Source organism: Scylla paramamosain, chromosome 5, assembly GCF_035594125.1.
Source record: "Scylla paramamosain isolate STU-SP2022 chromosome 5, ASM3559412v1, whole genome shotgun sequence".
Taxonomy (NCBI): domain Eukaryota; kingdom Metazoa; phylum Arthropoda; class Malacostraca; order Decapoda; family Portunidae; genus Scylla; species Scylla paramamosain.
The window spans coordinates 12434192-12461264 of NC_087155.1; the positions used below are offsets into that span (position 1 = coordinate 12434192).

Sequence of the window (27073 nt, forward strand, 5' to 3'; positions counted from 1 at the left end):
AATAATAATAATAATAATAATGATAATAGTAACAATAATAATAATAATAATAAAGAGGACGTAGAGGTAGAAGAAAGAAAAAAAGACGAAAGCAGATTACAATAGTGTATTACCTATTTGATTACTGCAATTATTATGATTATAGTATCATTAATGATAATAATAATAATGATAATAATAATAATAACAATAATAATAATAATAATTATTATTATTATTACTATTATTATTATTATTATTATTAATATTATTATTATTATTATTATTAATATTATTATTATTATTATTATTATTATTATTATTATTATTATTATTATTATTATTATTATTATTAACATTATTACCATTATCATCATCGACTTCATCATTATTATTATTATCATTTTATCTTTTTTTTCCTATTATTATTATCATTATACATTGTGATTATCACCTTGTTGTTATCATTGTTATTATTACTACCATGGCTAATAGTATTTAGATACTGCTGTTGTATTATCATGAATTATCCCTCTTACAACAAAAAGTTATTAATTTCAATCCTAATTATCACCTTTAATTATTCATCACTACTCAAGTGCTGGCTTCTTCGTGCCCTTTTCTACAATTCAACCGTTCAACAACTCCCCATCAACACACACAGATCATTGCACACCATTACTTTTACCGCCGCCAGATCCCCCCCGCACCACCTTCATCGTTCCCCTCACCAGCAGTCCTCGACAATACTCACCCATTAGCCCGCTATTACATTTGCATTGGGAAGAAGCCACGCCTCGCTCCCTCTTCCACTACACTCATTAACTCCGTAGCTTCTCGTGATTTTTTCTTCCCCTTTCCTGCCAGCTGATATCGCACTGGCCCTTTGTGATGGTCTGATGTACTGTGCAGGATAGATGGCTCTCTCTCTCTCTCTCTCTCTCTCTCTCTCTCTCCTCTCTCTCTCTCTCTCTCTCCTCTCTCTCTCTCTCTCTCCTCTCTCTCTCTCTCTCTCTCTCTCTCTCTTCTTTCTCTCTCTCTCTCTCATTGACACAAATAAACGAACAAACAAAAACAAACACAAAAGAAGTAAGAAACAAAAAGAGCAAATACTAAGAGAGAGAGAGAGAGAGAGAGAGAGAGAGAGAGAGAGAGAGAGAGAGAGAGAGAGAGAGAGAGAGAGAGAGAGAGATGGAAGACAGGCTGCAGAGGTCTAGATTATAGATAGAAGCTGAGTTCCTTGACAACAGACAGCCGGACACTTAGCCAGCCGGCAGCCATGGTGAGGATTAATCGTCCTGACAGGTGGACCTGAGAAGGAAACCTGTTCATTAGGAGACAATTAAACCAGGTAGCAAACACATCTCCTCTTAGTTCCCCCGCCTCTCTTCTTCTATCATATTCTTATTCTTCCTTCTCCTCTTTCACTTTTTAATTTATTTTTATGTCTTAATTATTAGATTTGTCGTTGTTGTTACTCTCGTCATCGTTGTTGTACTGTTGCTGTTGTTGTTGGTAGTAGTAGTAGTAGTAGTAGTAGTGGTGGTGGTGTTGGTGGTGGTGGTATCATCATCATTATTATTCTCATTAGGAACACAGTTGCTTCGTGGTATGCCGTAAGTCTTATTAGTATATCCTGTAATATTTTTACGGGTTTTGTCTTTTGCGTGCTTTACTTGTTGTCATCGTCGCCGTTGTCGTCGTTATCTCCTTTTCCTTCTCCTCTTCCTCCTCATCATCATCATTATCCTTATCATCACCACCAAGGTAATCATCATCCATCATCATTTCATCATTACTTCGTCTATGATTTGCTTTGTCTGAATTCATATTCTAATCTCATCGCTAGATTAAAAGGTTTCCTCATAGACTAATTACATTTTCTATACACGTACGCATTTCTACATGTTCTCCATAATCTATTAAACTCCCTTATCGTCCAGCTATTTTCCTTTGTTCAGTAGCCTTAATTTAACCCCCTATACCTACCTATCCTCTTTCACTCCTTCACCGTTCTTCGTGTGAGTTGGAGCTACAATTCATTAGCCATTATGGGGAGAAATTTGTCACACTGGGATTATGACCTTGATAGAAAAAAAAATGTGAGTGATCATATTCAAGAGAAGTGTGTATGAGGAGCAGAGAGCACCTGCCACATAAGGGCACGAGTGGAAGAGAAAAAAAGTAATAAACAGGTTTCATACCAGAGTAGCTTACACGATTAGATGACCAAAGGAGCTGAAAGAAAAGACTGGTTGAATCCCTGTGTGTGTGTGTGTGTGTGTGTGTGTGTGTGTGTAACTGTCTATCTGTCTGTCAGTAAGAGAGAGAGAGAGAGAGAGAGAGAGAGAGAGAGAGACAGAGAGAGAGAGAGAGAGAGAGAGAGAGAGAGATAACATAAGCTGATATTTCTGAATTTTTTAAGGTGTTTTAGTAAGTGGTTTTGTTTTACTTTCTTCCCACGCTCACGCTGAAATGTAGTCCATAAACTTAAAAAAAAAAAAAAAATTCACCTGATCCTCTTCTTCCTCGTCGAGACAAAAAAAAAAAGGGTACATTTAGGTTATTTGGCACCTCTACTCTTTTCTAGAGTTCACATTGGAGAGAACTATGAAACAGCTGCTTCAATCCCTCAGACTCTTGAATCAACTTCTAGCCCTGCCAGTCTTTGCATTGTTCATTACTATTAGCCTTGCTGTTTTGTTTTTCTTTGTTAAGCTAGGAATGTACATTAAAATTTATGCATTTAAAAGAATTCTGAAAGGTGCGTCAAACACTGACACTTGTATTTTCGTTTGCGTTGAAATACGGCATCTCTCTCTCTCTCTCTCTCTCTCTCCTCTCTCTCTCTCTCTCTCTCTCTCTCTCTCTCTTCTCTCTCTCTCTCTCTCTCTCTCTTTGTTTTTTTGTCGCCCGTTGAGGGAAAGTATCAAATATAATAGCTTTGTCAAAATCATTACTTACGATTAATATATCATTTTTTAACAATTAGATAAATTCAGTTACTGGTGTGCTGAATACGTCAGTAATGCTTTATTTTTATTGTGTACATAACAATGTTTTTTAGCTCGTTACGTTTTGTTATTTTTTACCGCAGGTCATGAATATTAATGGCCTGCTTTGTGTTTCATTATTTGAGTAATTTCTGTTTGAATCAAAATATTTAAACTTACTTATTTAGGAACAATAACTTTTAAAATAATGAGCGTACGAAAAATTGTTTCATCCCTGAAAGTTGAAAAGCGAATTCGACGAGATGCTTGTTTCCAGCCACCAGAAACGAAAAGACTAAAGACCTTTATGATATATATATATATATATATATATATATATATATATATATATATATATATATATATATATATATATATATATATATATACACACACACACACACACACACACACACACACACACACACACACACACACACACACACACACACACACACACACACATGTAACGTTTCACCTTCACATAAGGCATCACCAGGCTAACAAATTTGTTAAAAATAAATACAAAGACAGAAAAATCATATAAAATATCACACTAGGGACACAGATAGAAAACACAATAGCAATTATTATAATTTTTCTGTGTTTGTACTTATTTCTATCAAATTTTTAGCCTGATGATCCCTTCTGTAAATGTGAAACGTTGCAATAAATGGTGTATTCCTGCATACCTCATCTATAACTCTGAAACTGTTATATATATATATATATAGAGAGAGAGAGAGAGAGAGAGAGAGAGAGAGAGAGAGAGAGAGAGAGAGAGAGAGAGAGAGAGAGAGAGAGAGAGAGAGAGAGAGAGAGAGAGAGAGAGAGTTATGTAAAAGTTAGGTCAAATGTCTGTCTCCTAATCATTATAATTGTGTACAAGGCCATTGATTTAGCAATTTCTATACTGCTTTGTGTATACAGCTCTGTGTGTGTGTGTGTGTGTGTGTGTGTGTGTGTGTGTGTGTGTGTGTGTGTGTGTGTGTGTGTGTGTGTGTGTGTGTGTGTGTGTGTGTGTGTGTGTTGCCATCCGAATGAAGTAGAACAGAAAGAAGCTAATGATTGTCCTACAATGTCAGTTGTGATTCTTGATTATTCTTGGTCAGATAATTCACTGAGTCACACTCTTTACTCACCTCATAGATCAAATCGTTCAGGCGTGGCATCCTTTTCTACATAACTACTGACAAGGTTTTTTATGATTTCAATGAAACAGTCACATATATTCAGCACTCTCTGGTACATTTAAGACATCTTGAAGCATATCCCAGGCGATCCAAAAAAACAAAAAAAAAATAAATAAAATAAATAAATAAATAAATAAATAAATAAGATAAAATTATATATATATATATATATATATATATATATATATATATATATATATATATATATATATATATATATATATATATATATATATATATATATATATATATATATATATATATATATATATATATATATATGTTTATGGATAGATAGATAGATAAATAAATAAGTAAAACAAATAATAAATAAATTCTTAGCCAGAAAAAAATATTTTTCCTCATTTACCTATTTTCTACTATTCATGTCACCTTACAACCCCTCAAAATTATTACAATATTTTCAATCTCCCTTTACATATTCATTTTCTAGCTTATTTCCCACTCAGCCTGGCTCTTAAGAGATCCCTTTAGTGCCCCCAAGAGACAAGGGTAGTTTACCTTCAACCTCACCACTGTGTTCATGCCTTCTGTACTTTTTTTTTTTTATCAGTTTTCTATTAATATAATTACAATAAATCCTTCTCCAGTATGCATTGTTAAACGTAGTGAGTAATAATACTGGTTCCTCCTCCTCCCTCCCTCCTTTTTTCCTTGCCTATTATTCCTCATCCCCCCCCTTCCTCTTGCCTTCTCTTCCTTCTATCCCCCCTTTCCTTCATCCCCTTCTGCCTCCCTTTCTGCCACTCCTTTCTGTCCCCCCTTTCCTTCTCTCTCTTCTACTGCCCCCTTTTCCTTTTCTCCCTCCTCGTATCCCCCTTTCCTTCTCTCCCTTCTCTTACTCCCTTCTTTTATTCCTTTTTTCTTCTCTTCATTCTACCACCCCCTTTCCTTCCCTTCCTTCTCCTATTTTCCCATTTCCTTGACTCCCTCGTTGTGTCCCGATCATCTTCTCTTTCTTATTTTGTTCCTTCATCCTCCTCGTTCCTCTGCCTACAGCATCTCTTCTCCCTCCCCCACCTGAAAGATATTGGCTCTATCAGTGAATTAATAGACGACGGGGCAACACGACAAAACAATTCAATAACAAACTGACCTGAAGCCATAAATTTTCACGACAACAACAATGGCTACTCAGCTAGGACAGATGATATATATTCAAGGTCTCCTCCTCCCCCTGCTCCTCCTCCTCCTCCTCCTCCTTCACCTTCTCTTCCTCCCCTCCAGCATGATCCTTTCTCGTTCTTCTTTGCACCTCACATTAACCCGCCTTGCCACTCTCTCCTATTTCTTCTTTCGAATGAACAAAAGAACAGTAAGACAATAACATGCAAAATAAACATCGAGGGAGGGCTAAGGGTTGTGGGCGGACCTTAGGGGCTCAGAGAGAAAGAGAATTGCTTCCATAAAACACGTGAGAGGAGAGTGAAACTGAGAGGCGAAGGAGGGAGGAAGGAGAGAGGAATACCATGTGCGTGACCTGCAGGGGCGGTATAGGTCAACAGTGGTGGCGCGAGGGAGTCCGAGAAAAATAAGGTCTCATTTTGTGTAATTAACTTTGATCAGGTCATTAAGGTGTGCGTCTAGAACGGTTGGTAATGGTTTGGGTCAACTGGCTGCAATGAGATTAGTGCTGATGGGGCTGTGTCTTACTCAACAGAAGGGCGAGCCTGTCATAATGATTTAAATAGACCGTGTTGAATGTGGTAATTGAATTTCTCTCTCTCTTTGTCTATCATTCTCTCTCTCTCTCTCTCTCCCTCTCTCTCACTCTCTCTCTCTCTCTCTCTCTCTCTCTCTCTCTCTCTCTCTCTCTCTCTCTCTCTCGTGTGTGTGTGTGTGTGTGTGTGTGTGTGTGTGTGTGTGTGTGTGTGTGTGTGTGATGTTCTCCTATACGTTTTTTTTTTTTTTTGTAGTTTACAAAAATATTCTAGAAAACACAGGCAAAGCTCAAAACTGAAAAAAAGTGTTTGTAATTGAGAAAGCTTTCACTTCATTATTAGTGACTTTTCTTTATACACAAATATAAATAATATATGGATTAAATATTCCGATCAGGTGTTCTTTATTTTTCCGATAAATTTCCTGATTAAGATTTTTCGATGAGCTATAAGTAGTTTTATTAATTTGTATCTCGTTCCTCGGTGGTGGTGCTCTGTTTGAGTAACCTGATCCGTTGTGTGTCACTTGGCAAACTCTATGAATCATTCTTGGGAGTATGGTAATTATTTTTAACGCGACTAATCTATACTTATAGGGTTGCTTTCTCTTACTGGATGGGTCACACTATTTTTCTCATAACCCAATACTTAAGTGTTTTTAATAACTATTTTTCCGGCAAATAGGGAAACGAAACCTCCCACATTTGTGAAGAGAGCAAGCGAGCCTTAAGGAGAAACTGCGATGAATTGCGCCTAACATACAGAAATTCATATGAATAATAAAAAAAGAATAAAAAAAATATAATAAAAATTTCTGCTCTGTGAAAGGATTCCTTGTATTTTACAAAACTCATACATTCTTTTATTTGACACTGTCCATCACCTCGACGAGCTGATGTGTCTAGAGAAATTCATTTATCGAGAACATGCGTTGTTTGGTACACTTGTATCCTCTCTGATTACATGGCGAGTTTCTCTCTATGAGTTTAAGAGACTTAAGTGATAATGTAGAAAAAATAAAAGTATATGCAAATACTCGTCAATATGTTAATCAAGCGAAGTGCAATTTATTATTTTCTTCCTTTCTGTTCACTCTCCAGCGACTCTCTCAGTTGACCTACTGAATATAATACAAATTTTTATTAGTATGTTTCACAACATTCACCCGTATAACATTTTAAACATTTTATTGTTCAGTATTATGTGAGAAAAACGATTTTGTTTCACACACACACACACACACACACACACACACACACACACACACACACACAGTGGCATGCAGTAAAATAAAGAAACATGTCAGGCTTACCGTAGATCCATCTTCACGCTCACCCAGCCATTACTGATACAAGTGTTCTTGTCCATCTGTACGTACACTTGAAGCACACCTGATTTTCACTGACACTCCGCCAGTATATATATATATATATATATATATATATATATATATATATATATATATATATATATATATATATATATATATATATATATATATATATATATATATATATATAATTCTTTAGTGTATAGTTAGACACATTTATGTATATTCTTTAGAAACCTATTTATTTTCGCAATAAATATTAAAAAAAGAGTGTTTATTACGAACTGCATTGGTCTTCCATCATGGAGATTCGGTTGCTAATGTATCATGGCGGGCAGTACTGAGTCCAGTCATTATTAATCCCTTCCAGGCCCGAGGTGTGACTATCATGGTGCAAATTTAGGCAACAATGATGAAGTGTTGTGGATGTCCCGGTGCAAAACGTACATTAATGTGTAATGGCCCGCTGTCATGGTGATGTGCGAGGGATTTAAAGCCGCGATGAAATTCAGGTGAATGATAATATTGCATCCAAAGTACACTCTGACTCCTAATTTAGCAAAGGGACGTTACCGCTGAACAACATCACAGATAATGTACCGTAGTGTTGCGTGGGAGTTTACCAATGTCACTGCACATGACGATAAACAACAATATGGAGCTTTTTTCTTGCTACTAACTTGAACTCCATATGGCGCACACCTCAGAATGTTTACCATGATCCATCTTGACTCATTCCCTACATTTCGTTTATATTTTCTTGTGAAATGCCTTATTTATGACAAGATGTATTGTGTCTATGCTCGTCTTTATTTTCAGCCTCATGCACTCTTCTGTCGAATGGTAAGAAGCATGAATATATGTATTGCAATTTTTTGACTACGCACATGTTTGTTCATCTTTAGGATAGTGTTAATACTTTTGTTGTAGCGGGGTTCAACATTTACTTGTTAATGATGTCAAAGTAATTGGGTAATTGACTGTCAATAGTTTATCCATTTATCTAAAACTGATGCAACGTTCGCTTGTCTCGACACCTGCACTTGTGATAGTGTGATGCTCTCTGGTTACACCTTTATTCTTACTTTATGTGTAACGAAGAATTTAATTCAGGTCCAATAAATTTACTTTGCTGAGCTTATCTCTCTCCTTGACGAGTCTTTCTCGGTGCGGTAACATTTAGTGTTTTGCTAATGTTCTTACTTACGTTAAGAATAAGTTTGAATCGGTTTATCCTTAACCTTTTCAATATTCAACCAACAGAACATTTAATCGATGAAATTTTAGACGCGGTTCTACAGTGTTATTATTGAGTAGTGCGGGAAATAAATGAACATATTTTGAATTCCTGCCTATAATTCTTTATTACAATGCCTTAAGGCATTAATATTTAAATCAGACAGTTTGACGAGTAAATATTTATGCCAGACTTTTTGGGTTCCTTAAGTATAAAGTTTCATAAAAATTACGAAATTATTTTAATTATGGGACTGGCATTTCAGTGGGCATTTTTTTTTTATTGGATTTTTGTTGCCCTTGGCCAGTGTCCCTTCTACATAAAAATATATATATATATATATATATATATATATATATATATATATATATATATATATATATATATATATATATATATGTATATATATATATATGCTAACAAAGCAGGAAGCCTACAAAATCACAACCATTTATTCTAGACGTTTGGACTGATCCAGATGTTTGAGAATCTTCCTACCAAGACAAAAAAGGCAAACAGTTAAAAGCGTAGTAAAATTAAAAGTTCAGCGGAGTAGATTTGACGGTTTGATACAGATGCTGAATGTTGGACATGTCCTCGTAGATGTTAAGAATGCGAGCATGGCGTTGCAGCAACTGTCCTAATTCACTGATAATCTTAAAGGTGACAGTGTTAACATCATGTATTCCTGTTGAACGGGGAGGTTGTGGTCGATCACAGCCTCTGCAAGCATGGATACTTTTACTTACATTGTTGTTTTTTCAACCTCGTGTCCCGCACCTCCATATGCCTCCCCTCCTCCCGCGGACTCGCTGCACAAGACTTTCTTTTTTCTCTCACCCCTATTCTGTCCACCTGTCTAATGCAAGAGTTAACCAGTATTCTCAACCATTCATTCCTTTTTCTGGTAAACTCTGGAACTCCCTTCTTGCTTCTGTATCTCCTCTTTCCTATGATTTTAACTCTTTCAAGAGGGAGGCTTTAAGACACTGTAATTTGACTCCGTTCGGGGATCAGCACCTCAGTGGGCCTTTATTTCATTACGCTTTTCTTGCCCTTGACCGGTGCCCTCCATACTTTATATATATATATATATATATATATATATATATATATATATATATATATATATATATATATATATATATATATATATATATATATATATATATATATATATATATATATATATATATATATATATATATATATATATATATATAATCTCGTCACTCGTCACAATCGGAGGAATTTCCTAGTGTTTGCTTTTTTTTTCTTTTAACAAGCGCCTAACAAATGTAAATGTAAGCTTAAGTAAGAAGAAAAGAAAACTCTACTAGAGTGGAAATTAATGCTTCGAAGAAGTGAAGTGAGGTGGGAATGGGGGCAGGCGGGTAGAACCAAGTGATTTTAATGCTGTTCAGGCGACGATCTTGAAGAAAACCTGTGAACCAGAAGAAGCCCCTTGTAGCTCAATACCACTAGTTGACAGTCCACCCAGGAAAAGAAGTTCGCGTCTTATTTAACCACTTTAATCGGACCTTTAAGGTTGATGAGTAACTTGCTTTATACCAATACTTTTGTCTTTACGAGTACTACTAGCTTTCATACATGGATCACTAATTTGTTAAGTGTTGTCAAGAATGTAAGATAAGTATATATGTCTGTTTGTGTGTCTGTCTTTTTGTGCCTCACATTTTCACAATAATAAAGTATAATATTGAGATTAGACAAACAACTTTCAACGCTAAATGGTATGTAACCTGCAAATCGAAATGGAAGATTCAAAGTCCTCTGATTCTACAACATGCTGTAAAGAGAAAAAAAAGAGTTCAAGAAGTGTCGTCCGTCTGTCTCGCTGGTGTTTTGTCTATCCTTGTCGTTCTTCTTCTTAAATTATATATTTTCTTGTATGCAACGCAGTCTGTTTGTCTTTTTTTTTTCTTAACTCATTTTATGCAACATTGCCGCTTACAAACAGCTATTGAAAATACAAAGGTTCGTTTTCAAAATAACATTTTAGATATTTCTGCTCCATGGTAAGTAATTTGCAGTGATGAAACACCGTATGGTTGTCGAAGATATCAGAATATACATTTATGTGTTTTGCTTAATGAGGAATAATTCATTAACATCTTAAATGATAAACAATAAAGATGAAGAGACATAATCGTTGAATATGTATCATTATCAGTTATTTCTTCTTCTTCAGCCTACTATTCCCACACGCAGTCATTAGTTCGTTCCACGTGAACACAGCCACCTCTTCAAGTCGTCGAGTCTCACAGAACAATGAACAGGCAGCTGTATTTGCTGGATGTCTGATGGTTGCAATGACTAAATTTATAACGCAAACTGTAATTTCCTAAGGTTTAAGGTCCAAACATCTGCCAAACGTGGTGGAGGTCAGAGTATGACTTTTTCTCAATACAAATATATTTATTTTGATCAATCCATGTGATTTTAAGTTAACAAATGCAGTAAGAGAATTATGTGTAGAGTTTTAAGCAATATTAATAGTCAAAGAGGTTTAATAAAGATAAAGACTCGACAGGTATATGGATACTAATCTCTCGGTTTCGCCAGTCGCACTTCACCACTGCAATGAAATATTTCAAATAACCCACGTCCATCAGTCATACCATGAGGCAATCACTGATTGCTTCACTTCAGCCTCACATCAAAAGAAAAGAATATTCTCGGAATTTAATCAGGTGTTACATATATCGACTTGCTTTGAACACAGGCAAGAAAAAAAAATCATAAAATTAATTCCAGGGATTAATACATTCATCTCGGTGGTAATCAAACCCTGTGCCTCTAAGTGATTTTTTTTTAATATGCTCTGTGTAGTGTATGTTTTAAAATCATCTTTATTTTGAGGGAAATGAAATTGAAAATCCTTGGACCAGTAAAGTCTTATGGGCCGTTGGAACTTGTGTCTGGTCTTATGCACACCTTATTAGATGGATGATAGTTATATATATATATATATATATATATATATATATATATATATATATATATATATATATATATATATATATATATATATATATATATATATATATATATATAGATAGATATGAATCTTATGTACTCATCGTTTTGCCTCCCTGTTCGCTTCTCCTCACTCAGCAACCCTCTTACCACACACTGATTTTTCTAATACTTTGATTTCACAGTAATTCGTCTTCCTCGTAGTGCGATTTTACAGTCACTCAGCATCGTTATCGTGTAATATTGGCCAGCCGCGATCATTATGCTACCTCCCACCGCAGGAAAGCAATACCGAAGGAAGCCGAGAGCACCCAGCACTAATACATAACCCTGGATCAGTGGGCACCACCAGCTATTATCACCACATCTCGCATCAAAATATTTTCCTTCTGCTCCCTACCGCCGCCGCTGCCGCCACCCCCACATGCACGCCCTGGGAGAGGGGCCGGAGCGACGGGTGAGAGGGGCGAGGGAGAGGCCGTGAGGGGGTCTAGTGGCCGGCACTTTTTACTACGTAGGGAACAACTTTCAATTTCGAAGTCATTAAGTGCTGCTCCTATTGGACTGCCAATTTACATATTAATTGATAGGAGGTGTAGGGAGAGACGATAGCAGGAGAGCAGCCTCCAGCCTGATGGGGGGATAGGGGGAGGGAGGGAGGCCTTCAAGCGGCATTTTTTTTTTTTTTTTGCCCCTGTATGTGTGTGTGTGTGTGTGTGTGTGTGTGTGTGTGTGTGTGTGTGCGCGCGCGTGCGAGTGTGTGTGTGTGTGTGTGTGTGTGTGTGTGTGTGTGTCTGTGTTGGCCTACCTGCGTGCCTTTGTTTCTTTGTTTATGTGTGTTTATATGTGTGTGTGTGTGTGTGTGTGTGTGTGTGTGTGTGTGTGTTAGTTTGTTCACGTGCGTGTGCATGCCTTTGTTTCTTTGTGTGTGTGTGTGTGTGTGTGTGTGTGTGTGTGTGTGCATGTGTGTACCTACGTCTATGTGTGTATGTGTATGTGTTTACCTTCCAAAGCGGGAGAGGTGTAAATCACAGTTATGGTGAGGTGTAAATAGGTGTTGGGGTGGCGGCGAGATGACCTTCCCTCCCGCCTCGTATTAAACAGCTTCCCAAACGATGGCGTGATGCATGGTACTTTTCTCCACTCCTTTTATTTTTTTCTCCCTTACTCGTATTCTCGAAAGCCTTGCTATTCTCAGCTTTATATGTCCATTAAGGCGCCGGTGCTATCTTAAATTGTATCGGTAATAATAGTTTAAATTAGACCAGCACAATGGGGCGTACTTAGGGTGTAAATTACAACAGTCTGGCTACCCGAATGATAAGAGGTATCGGGGGAACCTCCAAAGTTATTAATAAAAGGAAAAAAATCGATCCATCATGAATGACGGTATTAGACTCCCGCTCCTCCTACGAAAGATCATTGCTCCTCCCTCCGGGGCTCGCTGGACTGCCGCCCCTCAGCCCCGCGCGGCGCTGCCCAGTCTATGGTGGGCAGACACGGCCAAGTGGCTGCCAACCTCCGTCCATGCAAATGAGGTGGCAGCAACTTGACTCCCGGGTTTTTTTTTTTTTCTGTTTTGTTTCTTTTTGGTTTGTTTTGTTTCGCGGATTTAAGTTTCTTCATTTTCTCCTCTCTTATTTTGTGCTTCTGTTCATATTTTTTCCTCCTCCTCTTTCTCATCCGTTTCATTCTGATTCTGTATGCTAACTCTTTTTGTTTTGTATTTTGATTCGTGTGTTTAGTCTCTCTCTCTCTCTCTCTCTCTCTCTCTCTCTCTCTCTCTCTCTCTCTCTCTCTCTCTCTCTCTCTCTCTCTCTCTCTCTCTCTCTCTCTCTCTTGCAGCTTTGTTCATTTTTTCTCCATCTTCACATTCTCCTTCTCTTCCTCGTCCGTTTAGTCCTGGTTCCTTATGTTAATAATTCCCCACCTTTTCTTTATTTATGCCGAGTCGTATGTTACTACCGCTTCAAAAATGCATATATTCTCACCACCACCACCAACACCACCACAAAAAAAAAAAGCTAAGAACTTACTACCTGCAAGAAAACAGACATTTACATATAATTCATCATCCCTTCTCTGCGTGCGAATGGAAGAAAAAAAGGGGGAGGGGCAATGCAAATCAGGTTTAAACTACACCTGCGCTGGCTCGGCTGTCCTCCATAAACCCATAGAGTTTATCGCTCTTCTTGACATCGTGGGGATAGCCTTCTTTGCTCCTTCTCCTTCTCCATCTCCTCCCTCCCCTACTACTTCTTCTCCTCCTCCTCATTCTCTCCCCCGTCCTACTCTTACTTCTACTCCTCCCCCTCCCTCTTTCTTCTTCGTCCGCCTTCTATATTCCTCCTCCTCCTCCTTCTCCTCCTCCTCCTCCTCCTCCTCCTCCTCCTCCTCCTCCTCCTCCTCCTCCTCCTCCTCCTGTCCCTTCCTCCCTCCCCCTCCCCGTGTCTCTATGCGGTTAAGGCATCAGCTAGCTGGTTTGGAAGGTACGTGTGGTTGGTCCACGTCCATTGGTTGGTATCTAAACCTAACCTGCTATTAAGTTTTCGCCATATCTCGAGTCCCAATCACAGTGCCCTGGCCCGTCCGGCTTCAGGACGACCCCAGCCACGGCAGCATATCGAGGGCGCCGAGATGAAAGGAGAGCAAGTGAGTGAGGCTGTTTGTTGTTTATGGTATCATGTCCACTCGTTAACCCAAGCACGGGCCATCCATTAAGAAATATCTGGAGGTTCACGTGGGTAACGAGGGCGTCGCTTGCCTCGCCCACTTACTCCTGCCTTAGCCTCCGCCACTCAATATCAACAAGGATCACAATAGATAGATGACGTCACGGATCACAGAAAAACAACCCTCGCCAGAGCACAGAGGAAAGGAGGCTGGGGGTCAATAAAAGAGAGATATTGATCTTCACTGAAATTACAGGGACTTCAATTTTGTCCCTTCCTCGTTTTCGTTATCGACCTTAGTACCCCTAAAAGGTGCCGACTACAGGCCGGCGAGGATGATGGCAGCCAGTGGGTCCCCGGCAGGCAGGGTGTGGGTGCCCCGTGGCCTCCAGCAGCATGAGGGAAGGAGGCGCGCTTCTGCCGACTCACCTGTCCGGCCAAATTGATATACGTGAGAAGAGGCTCTAACAAGGCGATTATATTGCGTTTCTTGACAGGCTGTTGTTGAAGTTTTAAGACCATAGCCAAAAAGAAGCACATCTTACATCAACAATAACATGAGGTAAAGCAACAATTACTCACTGTACACAAAAGTAAAATACACACCGATTTAGTAGTGGTGGAGGTGCTGTCCTCCATAGGCGTGACGTCAGGTGTAGTGACTGTCTGTCGATCCAGGGAGTGGTCGACATATTTGTTAATAGGGAGCGCTTCAGGATCCCCGGCGGGCACGACTTTCGAGCTGCTGTGTTTGACAACAGGCTTTACTATACTCGTAGGCATGGATGTTTCTTGGTCTTCCTTGCCAAAGTGAAACATTTCTTGGTCTCCTCGCATTAGCGGCCTCATGTGCATCACGTCGCTGGAGGGAGGCCGCAGGAGTTTGGTGCTGAAGTCTGAGAATACTTTTTTGACGTCAGTTCTGAGAGTGTTCCAGACGGTTCCCTTGAAGACTGGCTCCTGGTTTACGGCACCGAGATCTTGCGTGAATTTAATCTTGCTCACATACTTATTTTCCGTCGTCCCCTGCACGTCCTTTTCGTAATTCTCAGAGGTTGTACTCGGTTCTCCCTTCAATCTATTGGCAAAGTTCGACTCATCCTCCTGACTCGTTTCAGACTTGGTTCTCTGTTCATCACGTAGATCCACCCACTCCTCGTTAAACCTATGAAGAAAATAAGGTTTGTCGTTCGCCTTTAAACAAATGTTCAGCTATATATATACCAGGGTGATATATGAAATGCAATTTGTTTTTATGTAATGATGAATAGGCATTCATATGTGAAGGAAAGATTGTGTGGCGTCTTTTGAAATTAGTAAGTCAAGCAGTAACATTAGGCGTACCAAGGTGTCTGCCAGAAGGGTGTGCGTGGGAGAGACGGACGTTTCAGCATCTCTCCAAACAGCCCAGTCTGTGGCAAGAAAGGTTTCTCCTTGTCCTCGAACGCCGAGTATCGCGTTGGACGCTGGTGTGCAGACACATAAGGATTATGGATAGAAGTAGATAAGATAAATGATAATCAGAAAACAACTATTGGAAGTTTGCTCATTGCTTCTCATCACAAACATTATTTTTTTTTTTACAATTTGTGTGTGCGTGTATATATATATATATATATATATATATATATATATATATATATATATATATATATATATATATATATATATATATATATATATATATATATATATATATATATATATATATATATATATATATATATATATATATATATATATATATATATATATATATAATTTTTATTTTTTTTATTTATTTTTTTTTATTCATTTATCTATTTTTTTCTTTTTTTTATATACTACATCATTACCCTTAGCAGTCTGCTCACCTGATCATTCTCGGTGACCCACGATGTTACACTCTTTGTCTTGAGGTACTGACTGTCAGTAGACGGTATTCTTTCTTCCTTCTGCTCTCTCTTTTCAGTTCCTTTATCATTTTCCTCCTGGGTCGAATCACTTCCCGAAGAGTTCCCGGTCTTCCCCTCGGCCGCCTCCTCGCTAGTATACGGCGTGTGAGGTGTGATCCTAAATACTTCAGGCATATTTGGTTTCAATTCATTAACATTGTTGACTTTTATCTTTCGTTTGTACGTCTTCCTGTCTAGTGAACTCCTCCTGAAGGACAGAGGCAGCTCTGAGCCTCTCCTCAACGGGGAATCTTTCCTAACCCTCCGTTTGTGCGCGAGGTAGTGACGGCTGGAGGCCATCGAGGTCTTCCTAAGGTTAACTACCCCGGCAAAGTTTTGGGAGTTACTTGATTCTTCCATTTCAGTCTCAAACTTTTTGGAATTCTAATCCTCTTATTCCCCAGAGCGTTGAAAGTGATCTCGCGAGAAGCTATAACGGAGGGTCGGGGTGGCTCCGGAGGTGAAAGATTTTAATGTGGGAGTGAGTTTATCCACAGGACTTAATGGGCACGGGCTTAGCAGCGAGTGTTGCTGCTCTTCTAAATGTAACTCATCGGCAAGGGCGAAATAATGTTTTCAGATTCAAGAATGAAATTAAATGGATGCTTTGTTGAAGTAGAGGCGATGGTGAATGGGTGGTGTGGCGTGCGTCGGCGTGTTTGACTCGTGGGCGGCATCTGAGGTGGGCCTCCCGTCTGCAAAGAGATAGAAATATAATATTAATCAAGTATACATTATTTTTTTTAGGAGCATGAACACTTCACAGTAACCAGTTAACGCTACCATTTATACACACACACGTCATCTCAAAATCAGGTCATATAGCCGACGGTGAAAAAAAAAAAAAAGTATATTAATGTGAAATTCTTGCTTTCCTAATTGAAATAATACCTAAGATGTGTGTTGGAAGAACATATGAAGAATAGAAAGAGACCTGGAAGAAGAAGTTGGAGAAGAGGCAACGTCACATGTTCTACAATCAACTTTGAGGAATTTTGAGCTCTGTAGTCGACAACATATTACGCACACCAACACACCAGACAGGAAAAGCTGAAAAAATCGCAACATACTTACAGAGAATACTTGAGTTTCACTGCTGAGGGGATAGTCTGTCGCAGCACTATCTCCCTTAAGGCCAGAACAATTTCTTTAGCATACTGTCAAACATTCCTTCACTAAAAACTCCGTAAAGAAAGTTACAGAGAACGGTCACAGCAGATATTAGTGAGAAGACGCCTTTTCCTCTCTCATACTATCAAAGATTCCTTCACTAAAAATATCAGGTCCTTAATGAAAGCTATAAGAAACAAGCATAACAGATATTGGTGAGGAGACACCCCTTCCCCTCCCACGTCTGCGGCTGCGGCTCCAACACAGGGAGTGGACTGCACACTGATCACAGAGCACCTCGGCAGCAAGAACTTATCTCATCTTACCACCTGAGAGATTGGGATCCTTGTCGATATTGGTGGATTGTGGAGAGGCGTGTTTGTTTGTGTGTGTGTGTGTGTGTGTGTGTGTGTGTGTGTGTGTGTGTGTGTGTGTGTGTGTGTGTGTGTGGTATTGATGTGTTTGCCAAAATGATTATATATTAAAATGCAATAGTTATAAACAAGATTACAATATGCAGAAGACACAATCCATGTTTCTAAATTATAAACGTCCTTAAGATAGCGGAGGAGTTACACATATAAAGAGGAGGAAAAAGGAGGAAGAGGAGAAGGAAGAGGAGAAGGAGAAGATGAAAAGAATCTAAAAGAAGATGAAAAGAAGAAAAAAAGAGGATGAGAAAGAAGAGGAGGAGTGGAGAAAATGTGGTCAGGAGGGCGTTGACGTCAGATCTGACATAAACAAGGCAGCCTTTCTCCCCTTTTCATCCTCTGCACCATCCCTACCTCCCGCTCACCTTTCCTCCTTTCTTCCTTCCCTTCTTCCCTCTCTCCTTACCTTCCTCCTCCACTTGGCCGACGACGCAACCTTCGCTAACAAACGATCAATATTTTGCGATCCACGGTCGAGATACGATTGGTGTCGTATCTATCATCAAAGTTTACTGCGTTATGCCGTCAAGAGAGGAGGCTGAGTCCCGCCCTTCGCCCCGTCCCCCTCCCAACTATCTTTCCCCTCTGAAAGGAGTGGTAGCCTCGATAAAGCCCCGAGATACAAATACAGACTAGGATTGGATGGTGCGTGCGGGTTCTGGTCGCCGGTAAATAAATAGAATGGGTTTTCGCATTGAGCAAATCTCGCCGATTCTTGTAGGGTGTGAGTGCTTTGACAGCCGCGGGGGAGGAGACTCGCGCTGCCCAAGCGGTAATGATAGCTCACAGCGGCGCCGCGAAGGATCTACGCAGACAAGAAACGAAGTAAAAGGTCAGAGCAAAACAAAGGTACGATGGGACTTGAATAAATTGGAACGTAAAGATTATCTTCATGTTTTCTCCTGCGATGACTGGGAGGAAAGGTAGATAATGGCTCTGTGGTTGTGCGTGTGTGTGTGTGTGTGTGTGTGTGTGTGTGTGTGTGTGTGTGTGTGTGTGTGTCTGATGTTGCAAACGTATTTGTATGTTGTTGTTTTTTTCTGTTTCTCTGACGCACTAGTTGTTGGACAAAATCAAAGAGAGGAAAAAATAAGGGGGATTAATGAAATGCTCCCAACAGGGAACACAAATTGGATGTTTTTTTCGCCAGGAGTCGAAACCAAGAACTACATATAGTGACACTAATATTTTATTTTGTATAACTCGCCAGCTCCCCCTCGTCATTCACGCTGTAAAAAAAGAAACGTTGTTCATCTATGGATGGAATATATTTCTCGTGTATGCATAACATATTCTCAGTTCACTACTAAAGGAGACACTGTCAAAATCTACATTATTTTCCATTATTTAATAAGAACCTGACATACTGCTACCTTGCTATTTCTCTTTCCATGGTTACAGTTCCTCTAAACTTTTGATTGCATGTTTTCTCACCTTTCGTAACATCACTGCACATGATCCTGTACTCACTTACACCAATGTTCAATTTCCTCCTGGTACCAGCCTTCCTTTTTCTGAAAATCCTTCAAGAGGGAGAATATGAAGAAATCCAGCGGAATAAAGTCACTCGCATTTTTCCAGCTATTTCAAGGAGACGTGTTTGCGTGGTTCTTATTTACGCGTGGGTTTTTAAATGCTTTGTCTCGCGGCTTTTTCTAATCAACGAGAAAACACTTCTTAGAATATCCGTTCAACAACACGAATAGTCCATAAATAATCAGAATTATTTTATATTCGTATGGTTTTCCGTAGTGTCAGGGAATTATCCTTGATTCATAACACGAATAGCCTGGAGTGAATAGATTAAAAAATATCTTCGTAATTTTTCCACTCATTGGTGGTGTAGAAATCCTAGGAAAAATATTGATAGGAAAAAATATTGATTGATTTTTCACTAATTAGTGGAGAAAAATTCTAAACAAAATTTGATAGTACATTTTTTCAGTGATTAGCAGTGAATAAACTCAAAATAAATCAATTAGTACTTCTTTTCACTAACTAATGATGAAACAAAAAATTCCATTAGTAATTTCGTCACCACTGGATGGTGAAGAAATTTTAAGGAAATTATATTTACATCTTTTTCACTAGATGTTGGTGAAGAAATTCTAAACATATCTTTTAGTGCACCTTTTCACTAACTGGTGATGAAAGAAAAAAGTTTATTAGAATATCTTTTAACCAACTGGTGGTGAGGAAAGTCTAAAAAAATCTACTAATATTTTGTTTCATTAATTGGTGATAAAGAAATAAAAAAAAAAATATTCGCACATTTTCACTAACTGGTGGTGAAAAAAAAAATCATTAGTACTTTTTATTCGCTAATTGGTGGAACTGTTCTCACCCACGAGGGCGCAGTTAAGTGGCGATAGTGGTGATGGGGAGTGATGGATAACAATGGGGAGGGATACGTGATGAGAACACATACATGGTGGTCAGAGGTTGTGAGAATGTGGTTATTGGAATGATAGGTTGTGATGGATGGTGATAGGTATGATAAAGCGGCCAGGGCGTGTGAGGTGCGCGGTGATGGAATGATGGATGGTGATGATAAGATGATGCGGCGCGTAAAATTTTCCCGCCTTTATGCTTCTTAAAATCTTTACCGTCGTGTGAGGTCAGTAGTTGAGCCACCCTCACCTTCCCAGGATATTTACTATTTATACTGAAGCTTCCACGTATGCTCTTTGTTCTTTTCTATGTTGTACTCTATATTAACTACTTTTTTTTTTCGCTACTGATCTAATGTCAGTTATCGTCACCTTAGTTTGGTATGTGCATATTTTTACTATTACTACTTATATATACTGAAGCTTCACGTTTGCTCTTTTCCATGTTTTACTCTTTTATCAACTAGTTTTCATCGATATTTTGTTTGTTGCTAGTACTATAGACCGGTGTGTGTGTGATATTTTGTTGCTAGTACCATAGACCGGTGTGTGTGTGTGTGTGTGTGTGTGTGTGTGTGTGTGTGTGTGTGTGTGTGTGTGTGTGTGTGTGTGTGCGCTGCAACATTCACTCTTCTCCGTACTCATTACCTGCAGCATTGTCGCCCTAATCTCTCACAGGTAATAGCTATACTCTGTTCGTCTGAAGCTTGCACCTGGAGTCTCGCTGAGTTGATTGGCTGTCCACGATAAGAGTGTTTGAACAGTATGAAGCCCCTATTTTTCCTCTGCAGTGTTGTACGGTGTATGATGTATCAGTATATAATGTATGTAATTTATGAGTATCATGATTTGGTGGTACATACTTAAAGCAATGTAAGTAAAAGTTAATACGCAGTGATCTGCTGTCACAAAGGAGTGGCCGGTAATCGAGAAAACAAACAATAGGGGTGAGGAGAAGGATTTACGTGTACCAAGAACAAGGTAGAACACGGAACACGAACACCTGTTGCACCTTGCGTTCTTGTTCAGTTGGCGTGGTTCTGTCACCTGTAACGCGTGTAACAGTGCTCAAGCCTGACATTGACCGTGCGGTGACTCCCTCTTTCATAAAGCCGTCCTGAGGTCACTGCTGGGAGCAGCTTTCAAGGAAATGATACAAGGCAGTAATGATTTTAATGTAGCTAAAGAGCAAAGCTCCTTTTTTTGTAATTTTGTTATTTCATTTCCCACTTATATAATGTTTAAATGAAAGATAAAAGTTCATTCTCCTCATGCAGCCACTATTATTTATTTGATATTCAAGGCAGGACGCTTGAGATTACATAATAAATCCAGTAAAGGTGACTTTTCTTGTATACTGTTATATGTTGGTGTCATAAGAAGAGGCACTGAAAAACGATGTTTCTTATCTCCCCCTCCAAAGATCCGTGGGTAAAACACAAACCTATTTGAATAGCTCTCATATATGATGCGAAGAATAATAACCGTAACTAAAATAAGCCGAGGTTATCTGATTAGAACTGTTGTTATATTTATTTACTATGTGGGTTTCCAAAAGAGTCAGAGGTGCGCTTCTATTAAGGAGTGATATCGCTGCTGCAAAAACACAGAATTAGACCCTCTGCTTTCGGACTGCGTTAATAGGAGGGAGAAAAGAGGGAAGTGAGTGGATATCATACGAGTACAGCGAGCACCGTCCTGGTTTATTGTAGAGAGAGAGAGAGAGAGAGAGAGAGAGAGAGAGAGAGAGCAAGGACAACAACAATTATCTCCATAAAAACGCGCTAGGTGTCATAATCAATTAATCCCCGCACGGTAATCAGGTGGGTGTCTTGACAAAAGGGTGAGTCGAGGTCAGGGGAAGGGAGCTGAGAAGGGAGCGCATGATGAGGAGCGACGCGGGGCAGGAAGAAGGACAATGGGAAGAGCAGGTTACCATTGGCTGAGCTACAAAACCCACGGCTCCAATTAAGGGCAAGGAACAAAACACTATTATACTGCCGGTGATTAAAATTCCCCCTTTTTGGCCCACCTGAGCTGAATCTACAACCGACGACGATCCGCTGACGACACTGCAGAGAGAGAGAGAGAGAGAGCGAGAGAGAGAGACATAGACAGAGACAGACAGAAAGATAGACAGACAGGCAAACAGGCAGACCGACAGACAGAGAGACAGACACACCGACAGACAGAAAGAAAGAAAGAAAAAAGAAAAAGAAAGAAATACAGACAGATAGACAGACAAACAGACAGCGACAGAGACAGAGAAATACAGACGGACTGACTGAATGACTGACTAGACTGGAACGGGAAATGGAAGCAACGCAAACAAGCATAACCACAGAATTTAAAGTGCTAATATAAAAACAGTGCTAAAATAAAGTAAGTAAGAGAACACTGATCATCTAAGCTGGACGATAAGGGAAGGAAAAGTGCACGTAGGGGTCAGAAGGGAGGAGATGCAGGGAGAGGTATGTCCGGCGGGTGGCGGTGGGCTGTATGGAGCATGAGGGTAGCAGGGAGGCATAAAACCCATCCCAGCCCAGCAGCCTCCATAGCCCCTGGTCGCTGCTACATGGGAGAGGCGGGGACTCACTCGCCCCTTCCTAAACCCTTCCCTAGTTTACCTTAAAGTCGCCTCGCCCTTCACAGCCTTTGAATGGGTCCCTAGCGTGGCTATCCTTTTTAAATTATCCCTCTTTTTACCGCAGTACAAGACCCCTAAGTGAAAAATTGTCGTGTCCGTGTTATTGTGAGCCGCCATTACGGTCCAAGCGGTGCAGTGGGATCCCAGGTAAAGATTTGTGCCCGTAATCAGTTTCATGTTCTTCGCGTTTTCTCTTTTAAGGGAAAACGGTTCGAGGTTATGTAGTAGAAAATGAGCTGTGTATTTCGTTCTTCCCTCGTTGAATATTTAGGAGGAATAACGAGAAGGTACTGGGTCTTCCTGCGTCTCCGTGTCGGATGGTAATTTGTGACGCTTGTGCCGCCGATTTTGACTTTGAAAACTAGAGGTGTGGTGTGTGAGTGGAGTGACGCTGATGGTGGCGACGACGATGAGGATGACCTATAGAGGCTGTAGTGACGATGCATGCTGTTCAGGGAAGATTATTTTTGTTATCATCATCAAGTACATACCATACCGCGTCCACTACACACACACACACACACACACACACACACACACACACACACACACACACACACACACACACACACACACACACACACATAGATAGATAGATAGATAGATAAATAGATAGTTTACTGAACACAGTAATTTTACTCACTATAATTAATCAAACTAAAACCAGAAAACTATATATGACAATTCCAGTATGTATTATAGAGAAATATATATACAGGGACACACACACACACACACACACACACACACACACATACATGCACACATACACTAGATATACAAAGGAATGGATGAGCAATTAAACAGCAAACAAACAAACGGCCAGACAAGCTGTCACATACCTCTTTAACAAATATGCAAGAGGGTGTTCGTCCACAACTAACGCGGTGTGCATAATTAATGAGAGATAATTATATGGTACATTGCGAAACAACTACTCTCCTACTGTACAACATAAATATTCTCTCTCTCTCTCTCTCTCTCTCTCTCTCTCTCTCTCTCTCTCTCTCTCTCTCTCTCTCTCTCTCTCTCTCTCTCTCTCTCTCTCTCTCTCTCTCTCTCTCTCTCTCTCTCTCTCTCTCTCTCTCTCTAAAAATGAAGGCCCCAAAGAAAAGTTTTCATCCCTCAGCTCTTCTAAAAATGATCTCCCCTTACATCGTTCGGGTTTCGGCAAAGTTCAGCTGTCACCAGTATAGAATAAACATGTGGCTGGGAAGTTTGGACATTATCTTAGGAAGTTTTGGGCAATGTAAATCGAGTCTGAAAATGGAATACAAACACGCATTAAAAAGATATGATGCTTCCGTGTTGTGGCGAAATTGATGAAATGCTGGATGCGCTGTGCATGTGTGTGTGTGTGTGTGTGTATAATTCACCCAGTCTTGTAAGCTTGTTCTTCTCTCAACAATAATATCTAAAGAAAATCTTATCACACGCCAGAAATATGATCAAGGTACCAACACATTCTAAGATTAAAACTGTACCGAACAACAATAAAGATTTCACTTTTACAAATCGAAAAAAAATAAATAAATAAATCAAAATGAAAATTACACGTTGCCAGAAAAGGGAGAGAAAAAAAATCCATATATAGCATTTATGCACGTTTCCTCTGGTGGGAAATGAACGTCGAAACACTAATTAAACATTCATGGGTGTGAATAGTGTCCCTCTCTCATCTCCCTGTTACTAGTTGTTATCTCCCTCTACCTCCCTGTGCAACCCTCCCTCCTCTCCTACCTACACGTTCTTCCCTCCACACATCTCCCTCGGCACCGTGTCCCCTTTTTCAACAAAATGATTCTCCCATCCTCTCAGTTACATTTTTTTCCTAGCACACTTTTCCTATTCTTTCTTTCCACATCTTCCCTCTCCTACACTCCCCTGTGCATCATGTCCCCTGGCTCTTGTACTCCTTCCCTCCCTTGCACTTTCATCCCCACTGTCGCGCCGGAGCAAAAAGCTTTTTAGTTTTGTGTATTTTGTAGCTGGGTACAACACACATACTGGCCCCGGCTGGCCTGGGGATGAGGGGAGGACATGGCGTGGCGGGCTGGTTGGGCTGGATGATGGCTGGGAGAGGTCAGAGGAGCAGCCCATCATCCCCTCAAACATATGTCCGTGATATGAGATAGTATAGGAGGGATTAAAGGGCTTGAGGTGACGATATATTCGAGTTGCACGTTGAGAGGCTCGCGATGTACTGGACAGATAAATAAAAGGTGTGGAATCAGCATCGGCACGAATACGTTATCAATGGCAGGGCGCTGGCCGTTACTCACAGCACAGCTCAGCGCCGCGGGTTGTGCCGCGCTACACATTATCCTCATTCTGCTCAACACCTCTCTCTCCCTCTCTCTCTCTCTCTCTCTCTCTCTCTCTCTCTCTCTCTCTCTCTCTCTCTCTCTCTCTCTCTGTCAGAGGAAAAGCCAGAATTAAATGAGTAAAAAAAAGGAATGATACCGTCCGGTGTGTGTGTGTGTGTGTGTGTGTGTGTGTGTGTGTGTGTGTGTGTGTGTGTGTGTGTGTTTGTAAATAACTAAAAAAGAAAGCAACAGGTAACCATTTCAAATAATGTCAGTCACTGCTACTGTTACTTCTACAATAATAACAACAACAACAACAACAACGACAACGACAACAACAACAACAACAACAACAACAACAACAACAACAACAACAACAACAACTACTACTACTACTACTACTACTACTACTACTACTACTACTACTACTATTACTACTACTACTACTACTACTACTACTACTACTGCTACTACTACTACTACTACTACTACTACTACTACTACTACTGAACAAGAATGGAGTGATTTCTAAAACGCATAAAATATTCATGTCATTTCTGATTCACATAATTTAACAATGTCAATTAGATTACTTTCGTACCCTTGCCTTTATGACGTTGACTGTTTTGGAACACACACACACACACACACACACACACACACACACACACGAGAGGAGAATTCTTGGTCTTTGTTTCTGTCCAGTTTGCAAGATCACTATTCCCTTTAAGATTATTTCCGCCAGTGTGGTGAAGTAACTAACCAACACACCACCTGCAGCACCTCTTCTTTTGAATTATACAGTGGATGGTGAAACGATGAGATACAAAATAGAAGAAATGGGAATAGGAGGAATGAGGAGGAAAATGAAGCGGGATAAATGAAAAGGGAAAGTAAATAAGAGTGAAAGGGCTGCACAGAAGCGGAAGAAATATAATGGGATTGTTGATACGTGCGGAAGGAGAGGATACAGAGTAATGGAGTCAAGAAAAAGAGACGAACAGCAGAAGACGCAACTATCATGAGAAGATGAGAAAAGGTGAAACATGTAAGACTCAAGAGATTCGTGGGAACTGAGGCAATATGAATGAGGGAGAGGAGAGGATGAGGGAATGGAGAGGGAAGGGAATTGACAGGCTGCGTACATTCCTCCCACTGCCCCACCAGCACACGCGATTCAGTTTTGATAAAGAATTCGTATAACGGAGCAATATTCCGGATGCCGCCAAGGAAATTATATAAAAAAAAAATTATTCCTTTATACTATTTACGTTTTATTTTTACCTTATTCTAATGCTGAGCGTGTAAACAAGGTGTAAGTTGATCGGTTCTGAGCGCAGTTGGCTTAACGAGGCTTTCACCAACCGGCTTTTAGTGTTGTGTTCCCAGGCTTGCAACTTTTCGTAACACATGCAGGTTTTCATGTTCGGATTTCGCATTGTACTCCAAAAAGAGGAGCTCGTTGCGGCAATTTTTGGGTTATGTGGATGAGGTCACGCGGGGCTATTGGGTTAGAATGGGGCGGGTGTAATGCTTCGCTATCCATTGCCTTGATTATGGCGGCAAAGTGCTACTCATAACCGGAGTGCACGTGCAATGCCTGTGTCGGTGAGACATTTGCGTGCCTGGCCGCCCTGACTACTGCCATCTGCCGTCATTGCTACTGTCACTGACACCATTATGCACTCATAGCCTTCAGTAGTTGATCAGTCCTGCTCCTGCACTTTAACGCTCCGCCACCACCGTCACCACCACCACCACCACCACCAACGTCATCGTTATCAACAGTAAAACAAAACAACAAAACAGCAAGCAGGATATAACAACAAACAACAAGCAACAACTAAACAAAAACAAACACTAAAACAACAAACAAAACAACAATAACAACACATGTAGCTTGTTCGTCCCCGACTCCCCCACCCTCCGCCTCTCACACCGCTCTGGCAGTCCCGTCCTGGCCATATCCTGAGCAAACAAATGATGGCCCCTTGAACAAAACCCATCCCCCTCTCCTCTCACTCGCCACAATAGCGACCGCGGTAACGGAGTCCAACTGTTCCCTTGAATAAATACTACCGGAGGCCCTACCTTCCATTAAAGCTGGTAAATCGTCGCCTTTTTAAGAGGTAGCGCACTTACCCGAAGGGCCTCAAGGGGTGGCGGAGG

At 40.0% G+C, this 27073-nt stretch overlaps 1 protein-coding gene across 1 annotated transcript in view; it reads right to left on the reverse strand.

Annotated features, from left to right (window-relative positions):
* Positions 1–13889: 13889 nt before the first annotated feature.
* The window catches only part of LOC135100306 (uncharacterized), a 61005-nt gene continuing 47821 nt past the window's right edge, over positions 13890–27073 (reverse strand). Inside the window, exons 2-5 of the mRNA XM_064003148.1 lie at positions 15940–16715; positions 15431–15552; positions 14693–15251; positions 13890–14515 (exon numbers count right to left, since the gene is read on the reverse strand). Of these exons, the coding sequence (XP_063859218.1) occupies positions 14348–14515; positions 14693–15251; positions 15431–15552; positions 15940–16380 (1290 nt within the window). The 5' untranslated portion in view covers positions 16381–16715 and the 3' untranslated portion in view covers positions 13890–14347. The remainder of the gene's footprint in view (positions 14516–14692; positions 15252–15430; positions 15553–15939; positions 16716–27073) is intronic.